The sequence below is a fragment of the Xenopus tropicalis genome, chromosome 4 (genome assembly GCF_000004195.4).
Source record: "Xenopus tropicalis strain Nigerian chromosome 4, UCB_Xtro_10.0, whole genome shotgun sequence".
NCBI lineage: Eukaryota > Metazoa > Chordata > Amphibia > Anura > Pipidae > Xenopus > Xenopus tropicalis.
Window position 1 is genome coordinate 119,502,925 of NC_030680.2, and position 16,676 is coordinate 119,519,600.

The following is a 16,676-nucleotide window of genomic DNA, read 5'->3' on the forward strand; positions in this document are numbered from 1 at the left end:
AGGGAAAGGCTGAAGTCACTGACCTGATCTACTCAAACACTCCCATTACTCATGAGACATGAGAAAATCATTTGCAAAGGTTTAGAAATGCTTTGCTTTATGGGTTAGAAAATGGTTTATGCTGATAAGGCGGTCAGTGTCTTTAATAGAGCCAGTAATGGGGCAAAAGAAAATGCTGGAAAGTGATGAAAGAATGTACTTAAATCTTGAATCCCACACAAGTAATAAATCATGGAGAGACACTGGCCATTCACTCTTACATTGCACAACTACAGTCTGTACAGAAAAAGATTAAAATATAATTATGTTATTAATAATTTTCTACAGATAATGGTGTTACAGTCCTTACAGCAATTGAAATATCCTTGACTAAAGCAACTTTGTCCCAGGTAAATCAGATCTACTGATTAATCTCAGCCCAACCCAGGGCTTGGGCAGTTTTGGCCAACATTTGCACAGGATTTCCAAGTCGCGAAAAATTATTGTGTGTTTTTAATCATTGTAATTAATGATGTCAAATGACATGAAAAAGTCTATTTCTGCCAATAATTGTCAAAAAACAAAGTTAAATTCACTGCCACTCCACTACCTCGACAATAAAACATCGCAAGGGAGTGAATAGTTTTTTTTTAGGTACAAAGTTATCCAACACCCTTATCAATCATATGAAAAAGTAATTGTCCTGCAGCTGTCCTGTAATTGTCCTTGATTAACCAACTGACCAAAGTTAACTGATAATTAGATTTAGCTGATAAAACACAGTCAGGCTTGATTGCAGCCAGCCCTATAGAACCTCACTAGTTCCTAAACCTTACATTGTGAGTAAAGCAGTCACCACAGCTTTACTAGCACACAATTCCATGATTGGAGTGAACATTACTGGGTGAACAGATATACATGAGACTAAGTGCAGCCGGATTTAATAAATATTTGTACAGAATATTAATGCTTCCACTCAGTGGCATAACTATAGAGGAACCAGACTCCTCAGCCATGGGGGGCACAGGGGGACAGGGGCCTGGACCGCAGGCTCTGCTTCCTCAATAGCTTTAGCAAACCCACCTCCCCACTGCTCTTCTGAGGGGTGGGCAGGTGGCCAATAGGAGGGGCAGGTAGTGCTTGCCTTGTGCACTGGACCCCTCCAAAGTTTTTTTTGCAGGGGGCCCCACACAGTCTAGGAATGCCACTCTTTCCACTCTCAAGTATTTTAAAGTTGCATAGTATTGCATAGTATGTCATGTCTTCTTTCATGTGGGAGTGATACTTAGGTACAAAAATGAATGTGAGTAAGGGAGCTACTAGTAGTCAACAGGTTATTGTGCAAGCTTCATGGAAGATGTGAGTTTTGCAAGAACATTTGAAACTCTGTAGGGTAGGGAATGTCTGATGTTGTAGGGTAATGTATTCCATAGGTAGGGTGCTGCTCTGGTGATGGCCTGAAGATATTCATGTAAGGAAGCATTTATCTATTTCACTAATGAACATTTAGCACAACTGCTTCAATAGTAATTATCAGAAATGGAAAACTGGACCACTGCATCTAATTAAGTGTATATATTGTAATTGTACTGCAATTCCAATGGTCTGCATTTCCACCTTGTAATCTGAATTACTAGTTATTGGGTTGGGAAAAGTAGCTTTCTGAGGACGTGAAACTGAAGAAACCAGCACATACTCCCATAATGACCCTGTACATTATGATTTTATAAACAAATGATGGGTAAATAATAATCTGTTAGGATATGTTCTAAAGTTTAATCTAACTGGCAATTCAAATTTCAATGTCCAAATCTTTTTAAACCACCAACAATGCTATTAGCGTGTTAGAAAATCCATTTTCCAGGCTTTAAGTTTTTTTTAAGCAACATCCATACACAGGTGTGCTTTAGGTGACAGTCACATGCAGAGTGCTATTTGACTTCCTGTAAATTGTATGCCTGGTATTTTGATTGGCTCTGCTGGTGTCAATCAAGCACACTGCATGCCAAAGTCGTTAAACTTTTGCACATTGTACATTTTACATAAGTGCATTCAGATGTCCTTTAAGAAGATAACAAGATTATGTACAGCATTTAAACAAGCTTTAATTGCATATTGATCCTTGTATTTTGAGTTTAGTGACCATTTATTAAGCCAGACACGGATATGTTATCTGTCATATTTTTCACAGGGTATTAAGTACCAGGGCAATCATTTAATATGGGCATTAATACTTAGAAATGCAAGGGGTTTAAAAAGAAACAACAATGAGGTTTAATGTAGTATTCACAATAGTCCCCAATGCGTTACCAACATTTGTGAAAAGGGCATTCCTGAGAAAATTGCAGCCTACCCTGCCCTAGAGGGACAGTGGTGATATTCTGCAATTAAAACAACATGAAAAGCCAGAACTACATACAATAGAATATTCTGGTATATAATTGTATATGATGTATCAGTTCGTGAGAAATAGCTTTCTGGCATGCACTGAGATATCGTGTGTCATTGCTGTCAAGAAAGGTCACTTATTAAATGGGTTTATCAGACCCATCTTATGTTTTGTACAGCTAATAACCATGGTTCACTGTTGACACCTACTAAACAATGGTAATTGGAAAAAGGAATGGGGAGAACAGTTTGCTTTTTTTTCTTTTAGCCAATCTTACCTGGTGCCTTAAAGTTTCTGAACTGAAGATTAGCCAAGACGAAATGAATGACGGTGGGGCAATCTTTTTCTACTGATGGGTTTTTTGGTTTAAATATGTAGCATTCCTTCAGTCCTTCTCGGTCAAAGACATGCGGGTCTATTTTTGGAAAGGGCAGCTTATTCATCCTTGCCCATTTCTCAGCAAGTAGGAGTTCCTTTGACGGAAGTAAATGTTTAGAATGTTTAAAATCCTCATCGGAAAGTAAGATTTTTTTTTTAAAAACAGACACTCATGAAGAGCGCTATGATCATCTCAGTTTCCTAACACAGTAAGGCTGCGTGCTTCAGTGGGGAATTTTGTACAGCAGCAGAATAAAAAATTGACCTCCAATGAGTCAGCAGAAATACTATCATCATTGAAATAACAAGGATATATGTCTGAATTCCTTTTGAATCAAAGAAACATAAAAAAAATCTTAATAAAGATAACATTTAATCTTTAAAATTTTATTAAACTTTCACTAAAGATAATAAAAAACAATACTGAGAAAGAAACATGTTACCCGTTATACCAGGGGTCGGGAACCTTTTTGGCTGAGAGAGCCATAAACACCACAAATTTTTCAAATGTAATTCCGTGAGAGCCATACAATATGTTTGGCCACGGATGCGGCGGGGCAAGGTAGGGTGGGTCCCAAGGATGCCGGATGCGATGCGGAGGATGGCGTGGCCTGCGCTTGGCGGATAGAAGACGTGTTCTAAGGCTTAGAACACGTCTTCTATCCGCCGAGCGCAGGGACAAGGTAGGGTGGGTCCCAAGGATGCCGAATGCGGAGGAGGGCATGGCCTGCGCTTGGCGGATAGAAGACATGTTCTAAGGCTTAGAACACGTCTTCTATACGCTGTGCACAGGCCAAGCCCCCGTTATTTTTTTTATTAAAGATTTGGCACCGAGCCAGATGCAGCCATCAAAAGAGCCACATCTGGCTCCCGAGCCATAGGTTCCCTACCCCTGCGTTATACATAAAGAAAAATCTTAGCCACCTATTATTATTATTATGTTATTGCATCTACAAGGAGAGGTGGGCGATGTTGGCTGAGTCCTGGAGGTCCGTTCCTCTGGTGGGCCCAGGGGCCACCAGTCTGACACTATATACTTTGTCATCACATAAAGTGTTCCAGTCCTGCCTGGATGTACTGGCATTTATCTTTGTACTTTTCCCTTCATTTGCTGCTTGGCTGTGTTATGCCTAGCTTAATGATCAGCATGCTCCAAGAACTACTGTATGTCTTAAAAGGGGCAGCAATTCAAACACAGATTTAACATTACCATATTTACAGAAAACACATACACACTCACATGGACACACACACTTTTGTCCTTTAAAAAAGCCAACCTTGTTCAGCAGAATTGGGTTTACTACACCCTGAACTAGTAGGTCTTGTCCCTTTTGCTTTTGCAAAGGAATTATGTTACTACAGACACTTATGAGATGTAATAAGTAAGCATAAAACAGGATAGAAAAGACTAATGGCACAGGCAGCTCTTGGCAGATACAATATTTTAGCTGTCTGAAAAGCTCCCATGTCCATCTCCATTGACTTATAAACAAGCTACAGCTCTGGTAAGCTATTTTGGCCTTTATTTGTTTGTATCAGTGGGAGATCCTGGGTGCAGGCACAGGCATTATGTGCCACAAGCTGCATTGTCTGCATTGTGAAGTCTGCATTGTCGCCATTACAGGGAGAAGCAAAGTTATACAGCTCTTAATAACTCCATTAAACAAGCTCAAATGGAAAATAAAAAATGAAGGTATAGTCTACCTTAAACAGCTTAACACTTTTGCATAAAACTCGAGTGTAAAATCAGCAGATGGTGAGTTAATTATACAAACACAAGGTGTGTTTTATCTGTGAAGGATTTATATGAAACACAATGTTCCTTATGCCCAGAACAGATCAGAATGAGTAAAATTAGGAGAGGTCAGTTTGGTCTCATTAGTAATTAAACAGATGTAACCCAACTGGTCTGTCTGGGCAAGATAAAACCAGGTAAAATAACTAGTGACCTTTACTACCTTAATATAGAAAAAAATATTGTTTGCAGCATAGACCATGGTGCTTTCTCTCTCATTACACACAAAGTTTAATCTAAAAAAATTACACCATTTCCTACCTCTTTTGGTTATCTGACTGCCCCCTGTGAGCATTGCGATTGGAGACAGCACTGGTGCAGTATTTTGCTTTAACTTGTATGCAGTGCTCTACTTAGCCTTACTGTGACACTTACTGTGACACAGGCCCAATCTGGCAAGTTGTGGATTCTGGCAAATCCCAGAGGGGCTGCTATAAGATGCAATAGTCACAATTTAGTGGGCTGGTGGGGGGCTGTTTGGGCCTCTGTGTACTTGAAATGCCAGGGCCTATTTTGAATCCTAGGCCTGGATATGCATTAAGCATGATGGCTTAGTTTCTGAAAATATGCATTGTTTGTGTGTTTGGGGCATGAGCATAAATGCCAGGGTGATGAAGTCCCAGTGTCTAGAAAAAGTGTTTCACCATCCCCAAATACATTGCTAGGAGCCAAATGAGTGTGGACAGATGCAGTAGCTAAAGCAGTGCAGGCAGGACATGACTGTGTGACACTGCCTTGAATATCTATCTAGGGAGAAAACAGTCTAAAAACATGAAATTACCTTGAAAGGCGGACTTGAATCACTGGGCCTTGCAGAAAAATCAAATGAAATGATCAAATCGACTCCTCGTTGAGGTCTTAAAATAAGAGGATACGGCAGATTAAACGTTAACCCGCTGTCCACTATGTGTATTTTTTTGCTCTTCACGTCGAGTGGTTCATATATTTGCTCAAACTCATCAGGATCTGAAAAATATACCAACTTAAATAAATGAACCAAGAGGCTGACTTCCATATTATCTTCCAAAGACCCATTATAAATAAGGACCTTTTTTCTTTTAACTCTTCAAACAAAACAAAACATTGTTCTATTTTATGCACAATAAATAACAAAAGTCCTTCCCTTTTTTATTCATTTATATGAAGCACCTGTCAAGAGGTCTTCACGGTGTATCAATAAATCAATGAAAACAAGAAACATCTAGATATGTAGATTACCCTTTATAAACATCATGTACTTTTATTGAACATCTACTTGCAGAACACAATTTTTAAACACTTAAATTTTAAATTCGAGAACACTGCACCATAAAATAAGGATCGAAATAGGTAGACTTTATTTCACTTAAGGTCCTGGGCTTCCCTACCAGCTTCTGTAAACAGCAGCGCTATGCATCTTAAATTTGGATAAAGCTTTTAGACAGTGTCCCCAGAAAAGGCTGAAAAGCCTAGGTACAGTATGTAGGGGCAAGTTGGGGCATTGAATACGCCATATAAGCACAAAACTAAAAATCTGCCTGATGTAGAAACATTTATTTGATCAATCTCATAAAATGTTTGTACATCCTGGAAGAATTTATGGATAAAAATAGTTAAAATATACGCAAGCAAAATGCAGAAAATGCATTTCTCTCCGGAATTAGATTTGCATGATGTGGAACAAAAGAATTCCTTATGCTAATATATTCATGATTTATGCTTTACCAAGTTGAGCAATCTGGGATTGTTGGTGAAAGTAGGATACAGGAAATGTTACAATGTTGAACTATTAATTCAGTTATCTGTGTTCCGAGCAGTTTAATTACTAGTGTGGACAATCCATCACTGGCTTTCAACCCATAAATTAAAAGGCATGCTGTTATCTGCCCTTCATCTATCAAAAGAGTTTAGTTTTAGTGAGCAGTTCAGCTACACTTCTCTTTACAGATGTCACTGTCTACGCTAAAGGGCATTAAAAAAATGTACTTATTTAGAATAAAGGTTTTTGCTTATATCCTTTGAACTGAAAAGTCTGATTCTGTGAACAAGCTCCCTCCAAAATGAAATTACACATTACCGGCGACAGCAGCATCAAACTCATCCTCCTCCATAGACTGCTGAGTGCACAAGCCTGAAAGGGGTGAATATGGGTATGATGTATTAAGGTTTAATCCAAGCATGAAGTTGTGCACTTTCCCAGCTCTTCCCTCACGGGTATTAAATAGAGCAGAGTCACCCAGTAATGCCATCAGCATACGCTGGACCCAACTGGCTTGATTATTTCTCTGATACTCCTCTTCTGCTTTAGAATTTTCAGTACCTATAGCAAATGAATATAACATGACAAAAAAAATAAGAACAAAAGCAACATTTAAATAATCAGGAAGAGTATGTGATTTGTTGCCTGGTTCTCTCATTTTAGCGAATAGCAAATCATATACTAAAATTGTATTTTTTGTGATATTTTTATTATAAAACAACAAAACTCAGCATAGGCTGATTATATTATATTATATTATATGTCAGTTCAGTGACAAATTTAACAGATTTTTTATTGGGTTGAAACTGGGCTTTGACAGGGCTATTCTAACACATTTAACTTGTTGAGTCACTTCAATGCTACTTAGTTTTTTGTATGATTGTCCTGTTTTAATGTTTTAGCATTCTGGTTCTCTTGCAGTATTTCTTTGTATTTTATACAATTGCAACACAACACAGCAAGATGCTAACAGCGCCATACCAAACCATATTGCACTGCTCTGACTGGGAGGGAGCCACAAAATAAGAGAATACTCAAAGAGAACCATGTGCAAGCATATTTAGAATTTTCCCCCCAAAAAATTAAAGTAACTGAGCTGTGATTTGGAAAAATGTTTTGTGATCAGACCAGCTTTTTGGCCAACGTTCGCAGCAATGTGGCACAAGCCCAGAAAACTATGTTTTAAATATGATTTGCTATTTAGCAAACCAGGGAACTGGTTAACAGGCTGAACGCTTTTGGAAGGCACAGTGACCAGGATATTGGGTTTAGCAGGCTTATGGCTGAGGTGCATTCGCCCCGTTGCTCTGTATGTGCTCTGTATCTTTTGATATGGTGATTTAAGCATTTCATTAACTATTTTTGGCAGCTACATGAGTGTCTTCCATATTGCATACCTTTCACAGCAGTGATTCCCAAACTGTGAGAGTTTGTCATTCTGGGGGGGGGGGGGGGTGGTTAAAGCAATGGTTGATTACTTAATTACTGTCTTTAATACCCCTACAGTTATAGTATTGTGACTGTTCAACCAATTTCTTTTTATCTGAAACCTTGTCATGAGCTAAGGGTGCCCAACCAAATATTGGACCCCAAAACCTGCCTGACTGCAAAGTCTGAAGGCCACTACCTTACAGTTACTAGGTTGCTTTCAAATTCTCCACTTTCCTGAGAATGAGGGGTTGTATTTAAGTTAATTAGCAAAGCTTTAAGGAGCCATGGTAGATTATAATATGTGAAGAAAGCTTAGTATGATTTATTCTTTTTAAGCAGTGTTGGGTTGAAAGGTACAGAGAATAGTAGCAATTTAATCTCATCCACAACTGAGAAAGACAATTGCAGATGGTTTCCTGCAATTAAATATGTCCAGCCCTTACAGCACCAGAAAAGCTGATATTCTGAAAGTGTAGAATAACTATATATCTAAATATTGAGTGTATCAGACTGCAGTAGCAATAATGACAGCCATAAACATTGACCTAAACTTTATGGATAACACTTGCTTGTTTTATCTAGAAATATGCTTTAACACTGACAAGCATCCCCTGGAAGAAAGGAAAGACGTCAAAAGGAAAAAGCAAAGACATTGTGTCCTCCCTTTTACAGCAGAAGGAAAACACCCACCATCAGCAAGAGAAAGAGATTGAGCCTCATGCCAGCATTAGATCAGCAAAAGCACCAAACCAGCCAGTGTGATTTACTGTGGGAAGGGCAGGCCCCGGAGATAGCGAAGCTTCATATGGAGAAGAAAAATAAAAGTAAGAGACATTAGAAAGAAATTACAGGGGAAACGCAAATGTGAGGAGGGAAAACAGAAGAAATAGTACTTTATGGTAACCTCGGGAAAATGACTTACCTTTTGGTTCTTGCATCTCGTCATCACTGTCAGAGCTGTCATTGCCCAGTATGTGCTTTGGCTTGAGATTTTCTAATTAAATAAAAATAAATATTACACTAATTACTTTTCTAAAGCAAGCAGACCAAGACACTTCATTCATCAAAAAGAATGGCTTTGGTTTTATCCAACTTTCTTTTTAACCTCTAGCTCTGTGTGTAATTCTCAAGCAAACATAATTTCCTGTTACAGCAAATCATAATTTTAACATTCTGACAAGTTCTTACAAATATGGAAAGTTTGGCCGAAAATCAAAACAAAGTCACACCCAACTTTCATATTCAAATTTGAGCTAATTCAAAACACTGGATAATCTCCAATGCTTTGTCATGACATTATAAGGATTTGGATTCTCTTTAGCTGAATACTCTAATTCATCTAAATCTGTATTGTGTAAGTGCTGCAGTCTGGAGAAATTCCCAACAAAATCCTAAAGACACTGTATTCCAACCTAGTGGTTCAGTCCAATATATTTTTCTTATCCATTAAACATTAATAAACTATCATATCTTTACAGAGTACAAATCCATTTTGTAAGGGAAACAACTGGGCATAACCCACGAGAGGGTTGATCACAATTGTAAAATTTTGAAAGCATCTTGAAATCATACTGCAGCCCATTTGAAAATTGTGATTGAAGCATTTTCAAAAAAATAATACATTCCTTTTTCAAGATACAGCAGGTTTAAGCTGATGTGATTGCAGGTTTTTTTTTTTTTTTTTTTAAATAAATGGAGCAAAAGCATCACAAATTTGAGGTTACAGCTATTTTATTCATAAATCAGCCCCTTTGTCACATTATTTTTCATATCTACAGAAATTCTCTTGGGTGCACTGGCCAAATACTGAAATATGATCCTAAAATGGAAAGCTGAACAAGGCCAGAACTAGCTGTAGGTAGAAAAGGCACCTGCCTATGGCCCAGACACATATTTTTGATGCCTGCCAACCCCTGCTTGCCCTTCTGTAGCATGCCTCGGCATCTCCATGCAACCCCCCCCCCCATACGTATTGTGGGAAATCTGGCAAATTTATTGTGCTGGTGTAGTGGGGAGGAGTAGGAGAGAGGGATGCCCATTGGGCGCCTGCCTTGCATGTATTAAGGTTGCGGTCCAGCAGTTAAGTTGACCAATCCCTTTGTGGCTTTCAGCTGCCCACCCAAAACAAATTAATTTATTAAGGGGAACACAGAAAGCTAATTTTTAGCATGCATGTAGGACTTACCAAAGAGATTTCCTATCTCTTTATGATGCTAGCTAAAAAACTACCGCCATAAGGTATAACTAATGACATTGCTCAAATGAACCAAGTGCAGACATTCCTGCAGTCTTTGCAGAGATGACATATCACCCTAAATGTAATTGTTCTCCTTTAATAATTAAAAAGCTAAAGGGATTGAGGAGACCGCCTCATACGTATGCAAATGTCATAACAGGATTCTGGGAAAAAATTCCTTAAGGCTCCTAGAAAAGTCCATTTACATGGGCTTTGTGTCATTTACATGGGTTTATCCTATAGGCTAAAGCTCACCCACTGGGTTTAAAGCATTTGCATACGTATGAGGAGGTCTCCTCAATCCCTTTAGCTTGTTCGTGTATCCCCACTCCTGGCTCTACCTAAGCTGATCAGAAAACCCTGCGCTACACTGATGAGCCCCAAAAAGGGCGAAACCGGTCTGTAGTTGGGAATCTGATCAGCTATTATCCTGGCTTCAGCTTCAGACCCAGTGGGTGAACTGTAGCCTATAGGATAAACCCATGTAAATGGGACAAAGCCCATGTAAATGGACTTTTCTAGGAGCCTTAAGGAATTTTTTCCCAGAATCTTGTTATGACATTAATAATTAAAACAAATAGTAAACCATAAAGACCAAATGAAAATGTCTCAGTATATAATGGTCTCCATTAAACAGGTCAGCATCCAATTTAATGGTTTAAACATTCTCTTAACTGGTTTAACAAAATGTATCTTGTGTATAGAAATATCTTTTCTAATATAGATATTTTAAAGTGTTAAAATTGTGTCTATATATGGCTAATAATAGAGGCTAAATTATGAACTTCCTACTCTGTGCCACTTTACAAAATGATCCATAAATAATTAGATCCAGAATTATTGATGAACAAATAAAAAATGACCCCAGTAATTACATTTGTTGAAAACAAGGAAAAGTAAATCATCATAAAAAAAAAAGAATAGAAGACAAAGGCAGGCGAAGCTACAAGCCGCTATTTAGAAGCAGCCTGCCATTATATGTTACCACGGCTCAAGCAACACTTAAAGAAAAAAAGAACCAACAAAGAATTTCCATAATATCAGAACAAACAAATGAGGATAAAAAGTAATCTTGTTAGCACGAGGCACAGCATTCATTCTAAAAATATCTGGAAGTCGGAAAATAAACAGGCTTCCTTTTAGGTTCAAAATGCTCTTCAACTGCACAAAGCATTTTGAAGGTAGTTTAGGGTTCTTAATGCAATGACTTTCAATATATTGAAAGAAGCAGTTCAATGTAAAATGAAACTGGGTAAAATAGATGGGCTGCGCAAAATAAAAAATATTTGTAATATAGTTAGTTAGGCAGAAATGTAATCTATAAAGGCTGGAGTGAGCAGATGTCTAACATAATAGCCAGAACTCTACTTCCTGCTTTACTGCTCTCTAACCTCTTAGTTAGTCAGTGACTTTAGGGGGGGGCACTCAGATCAGATTTAAATGCAAACTAACTGAGCAGTTATGTCCCATATGCCCCCCCCCCCTCAAGTCACTGATTGGTTACTGACTGCAAACAAGAGAGCTGTAAAGCAGGAAGTAGAGTTCTGGCCATTATGTTAGACATCTACTCACTCTAGCCTTTATAGATTACATTTTTGCCTAACTAACTATATTGAAAACATTTTTTATATTGAACACTCTATTTTACCCAGATGTATTTTTACACTGAACTGCTCCTTTAACATCTGAACTGCAGGATTTTAAAGGTTAAAATCAAAGTGTATTCCTATCTGCCTTGAGGTGTAACAGAGTGTACTCTGTACTCATACGCAGGGGGACAGAGAGTACACTGGTTGCAATATATATAGTAAGTATAATTACTAGCACCTCACTCTGGGGACAAAACCAATGAACAAAGAAGACTGTTGATCCAGTGGATTAGGTTACCACAGAGTAAAGGCAGCGTGCTTTCTCAAGGGCTCATATTTTGCTATTTCAGGATGGAAAATTTATATCATGTATTTACTTCAAGAAACATGCAGGTGAGGCACACCCCCCAAAAATAGGTATTTCTGTACTACAAATTATATTTACAGCTCACCTGACGTCACTGTGTATAACAAATACATTTGATACAAAGATCATTTCCTTTATACAGCATAAAGGTCACATTACTATTCATAACACGTTTCTAATTACCTTGCACTCTTTTTGCCAGGGTAAGCCTTATAAAAGGTATTCAGTCAACTGGACTTCAAAATAAGATTACATATTCTCCATTTGAGAATTATTTACATTTTCTCCATTCGTTAATAATACACATTTAAAAATGAGACTCATGACCACAGAATCTATTTAAAAACAGATCATATTCCTTCAAACTGGCAAATCATGGTCATAAGGCTATATGCCTCCTTGTTTATACTCAGTTAAGACTTGGTTTATGGTTAAAGGGGGACTAACGTGGAAATTAAAATTTAATATGAGCTTAATCTCAAAGAAACAAGAAACTTTCTAAATATAATCAATGAAAAATTCTGTATTAAATTAATTAAAATTCTGTATTAATTAATCAATTAAAAATAAAAATAATTAAATTATTCCGCTCTGTTCCCCTCTCAGCATCTGTCTCTTTACATGCAGAAGTCGGAGTCGGATACTGATTGCAGTTAGGCCAAATGCAATGGTGTGTTTATCAAAGAGTAGTGATAGAATGTCCTATTCCTATTCCATGTGCTATTTTATCCTATTTTATTGCTTTTCTTTTCCTATTTAATCTTTTACCTATTCATATTCCAGTCTCTCATTCAAAGCACTCCCTGGTTGCTGAGGGGTAAAAAAGACCCTAGAAACCAGGTTGCAGTTGAAATACTAAACTGGAGAGCTGCCAAACAAAAAGCTAAATTTGTTTATAGAACTTTCTATCTGTAACCATATGCAGCCCTTTGATTTAAAAAAAAAAAAAAAAAAAAAAAAAGCTTAACCTCAGTATTGGGAATTAAAGTGGCGAAGAAGTGCCAAATTTACTGCTAATTTAAGTAGCAGGCACACATCTCTGACATAAATACATTGTTTAATCATCTTTACATCACTTTATGTTCATTATTTTTAGCGCTGCAGACAAATGAGTCATTTCCACCCATAAATGGATCAGGATAGACGCGATACTTTCCTTAATGAGACACCCATGTTGCCAAGCAATACAAAACTAAACAATGCCGAAAAGATAATTTGGCGTTAGCTGCCTCAGAACAATGTCCAATGAAAGACCTAAGCTGTTGGGGATTGGAATAGCATAAACATTGATTTTACACTGACCATATGATTGCCTCTTGCTCTGGAGAAACAACCAATTTTAAGGCTGTGTTATTTCACAATGGGTCAGATTTAGACATGCAGAGATGATGTTATGAGTGCTAGAAGGCTAGATCTGTGGTCAGTATCAATGCAGAAAGAAGGAGGTAAGTATGGTACCCGAACAAGCATTCAACACTCCCTAGTAAATTCATGCCTGTATCACATTTAAATGGAGGAATAGAGAAGTTGCAATTAAATGATCTTCAGTTAAGTGATTTCGAGTCCACCTTGCTCACCATTTCATTGTGCTTAATGAGGTACGTAGCACCCCTTAATGTCTGCCATACCTATGCACAAATTTATTTAAGGACATTCTGTCAATCAACAATTTAAACAGTTACCTATTTCTTCCTCCATCGTAGAACCTTGGTTGTTAGTGGATACGCCAAGCACTCTGTTGATTAATATTGAAAAAGCACTGCCCCAGACACCTAAGGATAAACCAAACAAAAACCCCACAGTGATTGACCTTATTTAACTAAAACATAAACAGGTTGAAATATTCATTTGCATTTATCATATCCTGTAAAGTAAAATATTTATTATCCATTGGCAAGTGGAGAACAGAACCAACGGCTGTGATTTCTAGGGGCATAATAAGGGGCAATTTATACCCTGAATAAATAGGACTTCTGCTCAACAAACTTGTTTGGCTATTCTTTTAATAAATACATATTTATGGTATTTGTTATTACTTCCACTAAACAAAAAACTAAACTACAGATATTTGTTTTAAATAAAAGAAAAAGCACAACACATTTTTCAACAAAAGTTTTAGTTGTATACTGCACCATTAATTCATTTCACATCAAAAAGTGCACAATTTTGGATTTCCAGATAAGGGATCTTTCTGTAATTTGGATTTCCATACCTTAATTCTACTAAACAGTCATTTAAACATTAAATAAACCCAATAAGGATTCATCATATCTTAGTTGGGATCCCGTACAAGGTACTGTTTTATTATTACAGAGAAAAAGTAAATATATTTTATAATTTGATTAAAATGGAGTCTATGGAAGATGACCTTCCCACAATTTGGAGCTTCCTGAAAATTACGAATTCTAGTTTTTATTTGCGGTTTTACGCAATCACATTTTTTATTGGATTTTTCATTAACAAGATATTATTTGATTTTTTTTTTTTTTTAAAAAAAAGGTTATTCAGAGTAGAAAAAAAATACAAAAATTACTTAAATACGAATAATGATAAATAACCCCCTACATTTGAAACGTTTTTTTTGTTTTTTTTTTACTGCATTTATTACCTTTTATTGAAAAGCTAAGTCTATGCCATTGGCCATTTGTAAAGAAGCTATTTCTGTTGGAATTAATTTCCATAATCACTTGCATGTAGGTAACCACAATAACTTCTGATGTGTAAAAATATCACAAAAATTATTTTCTTGGTCGTGCGAAAATATTGTGGTTGTGATGAGAAATTCACAAAATTTCTGGATCCGAACAATCGTAAACGGCGCAAAAACATTTCTGGCTTTGAAACTTTCAATGCATGATTTTGGAAGCCTTCCATAGGACTCAATGGCACTCTACAGATCCAACCTGGCCAAAAGATAGTCACGATACCAAAGCTTAAATTAATTCCGAAATGTTTGTAGTTGTTGCGAAAAATACGACTTTTTCGTGGAAGTTAACACAAACCACAAAAAAGTAGTGGAATTTTAACGAAATTATCGTGGACATAATGAAAAGTTCTATAAATTAAAAAAAATGTTTTTTTTCTGAAAAAAAAATTTGAATGGGCCCCATAGATTCATTAACTGGCTATTATACTCTGTATTACTCTTTACATAGATGTGACAATGAAAATAAAGATATATTCTATTCTTTTCCTCTACAGTGTGGCCTGACTTACCCATTAAAAAGTGCAAAGGATTTTCTTCATACTTTTTTATCACAGTTCCCATAAAAAACTTGCTTCCAAAATGGTCTGGAGGCATGAAGGTACCATACTTGGCCATTCCAATTTCATATGGGCTGAATTCCACCCAATCTACAAAATAAAATTCAAGGATTAATTGCCAGACAAATACTTCTGTTACTTTAAACCTATGTTTCTGGTGTTATTAAATCATCTCATCTAAATCATTTCAAGAAAGTATCAGGATTGTGTATGAAGGCTACACAAACTGTTTAGATGGATTTGGTAGCTAGGCCAACTTCTGCCCCATCTGAAATACTGCTGGGCAGAGACAGATAAAAGCCTGCAAGTACAAATGACCCTTTTCTGAAAACAGGTTTAGTTTTTTAAATAAGAATATAAATATGTCTGTACCTGCAAACATCAGCTCAGAGACATCCGGTTTAACATGAAGACAAGTAAATAGCGGCAGGGGACACTGACCATGGCTTATTTTTTCCTGCATGTGACTCAGTTTTCTGTTCATTCTCTGCAAAATATATGTACAGAATAAAAAATTTGTGAATCTCAAACTTTTGAGTTTGCTATATAGAACAAAATAATTTCTTACCCAGCCTTATCCATACAGATTATTCCTAGTTTAAATAATTTAGGGGGGGGGGGAAATATAAGCCTACATTTATTTTTAATTAAATAAAAGATAAGTGTAAGGTAGAGCATTGTAGCAGATTTATGTTTTTTGTTTTTTTTATTGACACATGACTACAGTAAAAAATGCAGTTTTCTTTCGTGAACACATTTTTTCCTTGATTTGCAGGCATATTTACAACAGATCCTGAATCGGAAAAACTCCATTGCATTAAAGGGGACCTATCACCCTAATAAATAATTCCGAATCCGTTTAGTTGAGCAATGCTTAACACATAGAGGCATGAAAGGCAATATATGATGGACAGGATAAATACATTTATAATAGGTATAGATGTTTTAATACAATAAAGAATTTGGGTTTCATGTTTAATTTGAAAACGGTGATTTGTCATGGTGCGACTAATCTCCCTGTGTGTCATGGCCCTAAAGGGCGAAGAATCAGTTAGAGTTGACAGAACAGATATAGTTCTAAGAGTATTTGAATAACTGCTTACGTCTTTGATGAGAGTCTCTCCGATAAGCATAGCAAAAATATCAGTGAATGTGACTGGCTGGCCAGAGCTTTTCTTTTTCCACAAGGCTTCAATGTAGCGTTTCACTTTCTGAGGAGTGAGCAGGAGTAGTGGGTTGTGACTGACATTATTCATTAATTCTTTGTTTATTTCTTTTGGACCTTTATTTGGAAAATCAGCATGCGAATAAAGTGCAGACATGTACCTGTAGATAAAGAAGCATAAAATGAAGCAATAATACAGATAGACAATTGCTTTACTAGGTACTTGTGTGCTACTGTGGATAAAGGACAAGTGGATGAAACTGTGAGCAGCCTGGAGCATAGAGCAGAATCTCTAGGGTGTTATGGAGGTAGGCTAGAAAGTATCTGGGGCAAAACGAAGAGGCA

The 16,676-nt window shown here is 36.9% G+C and overlaps 1 protein-coding gene across 6 annotated transcripts in view; it reads right to left on the reverse strand.

The window, feature by feature from the left end:
• pla2g4a (phospholipase A2 group IVA) overlaps positions 1-16,676 on the reverse strand; it is an 86,184-nt gene that overhangs the window by 6,893 nt on the left and 62,615 nt on the right. For all 6 annotated transcript variants that reach the window (XM_031899863.1, XM_012960636.3, XM_031899862.1 and 3 more), the window contains 8 exon segments: positions 16,270-16,492; positions 15,539-15,653; positions 15,119-15,256; positions 13,585-13,674; positions 8,633-8,704; positions 6,598-6,840; positions 5,323-5,507; positions 2,646-2,841 (listed from right to left, as the gene is read on the reverse strand). In XM_031899863.1, coding sequence (XP_031755723.1) covers positions 2,646-2,841; positions 5,323-5,507; positions 6,598-6,840; positions 8,633-8,704; positions 13,585-13,674; positions 15,119-15,256; positions 15,539-15,653; positions 16,270-16,492 — 1,262 coding nt within the window.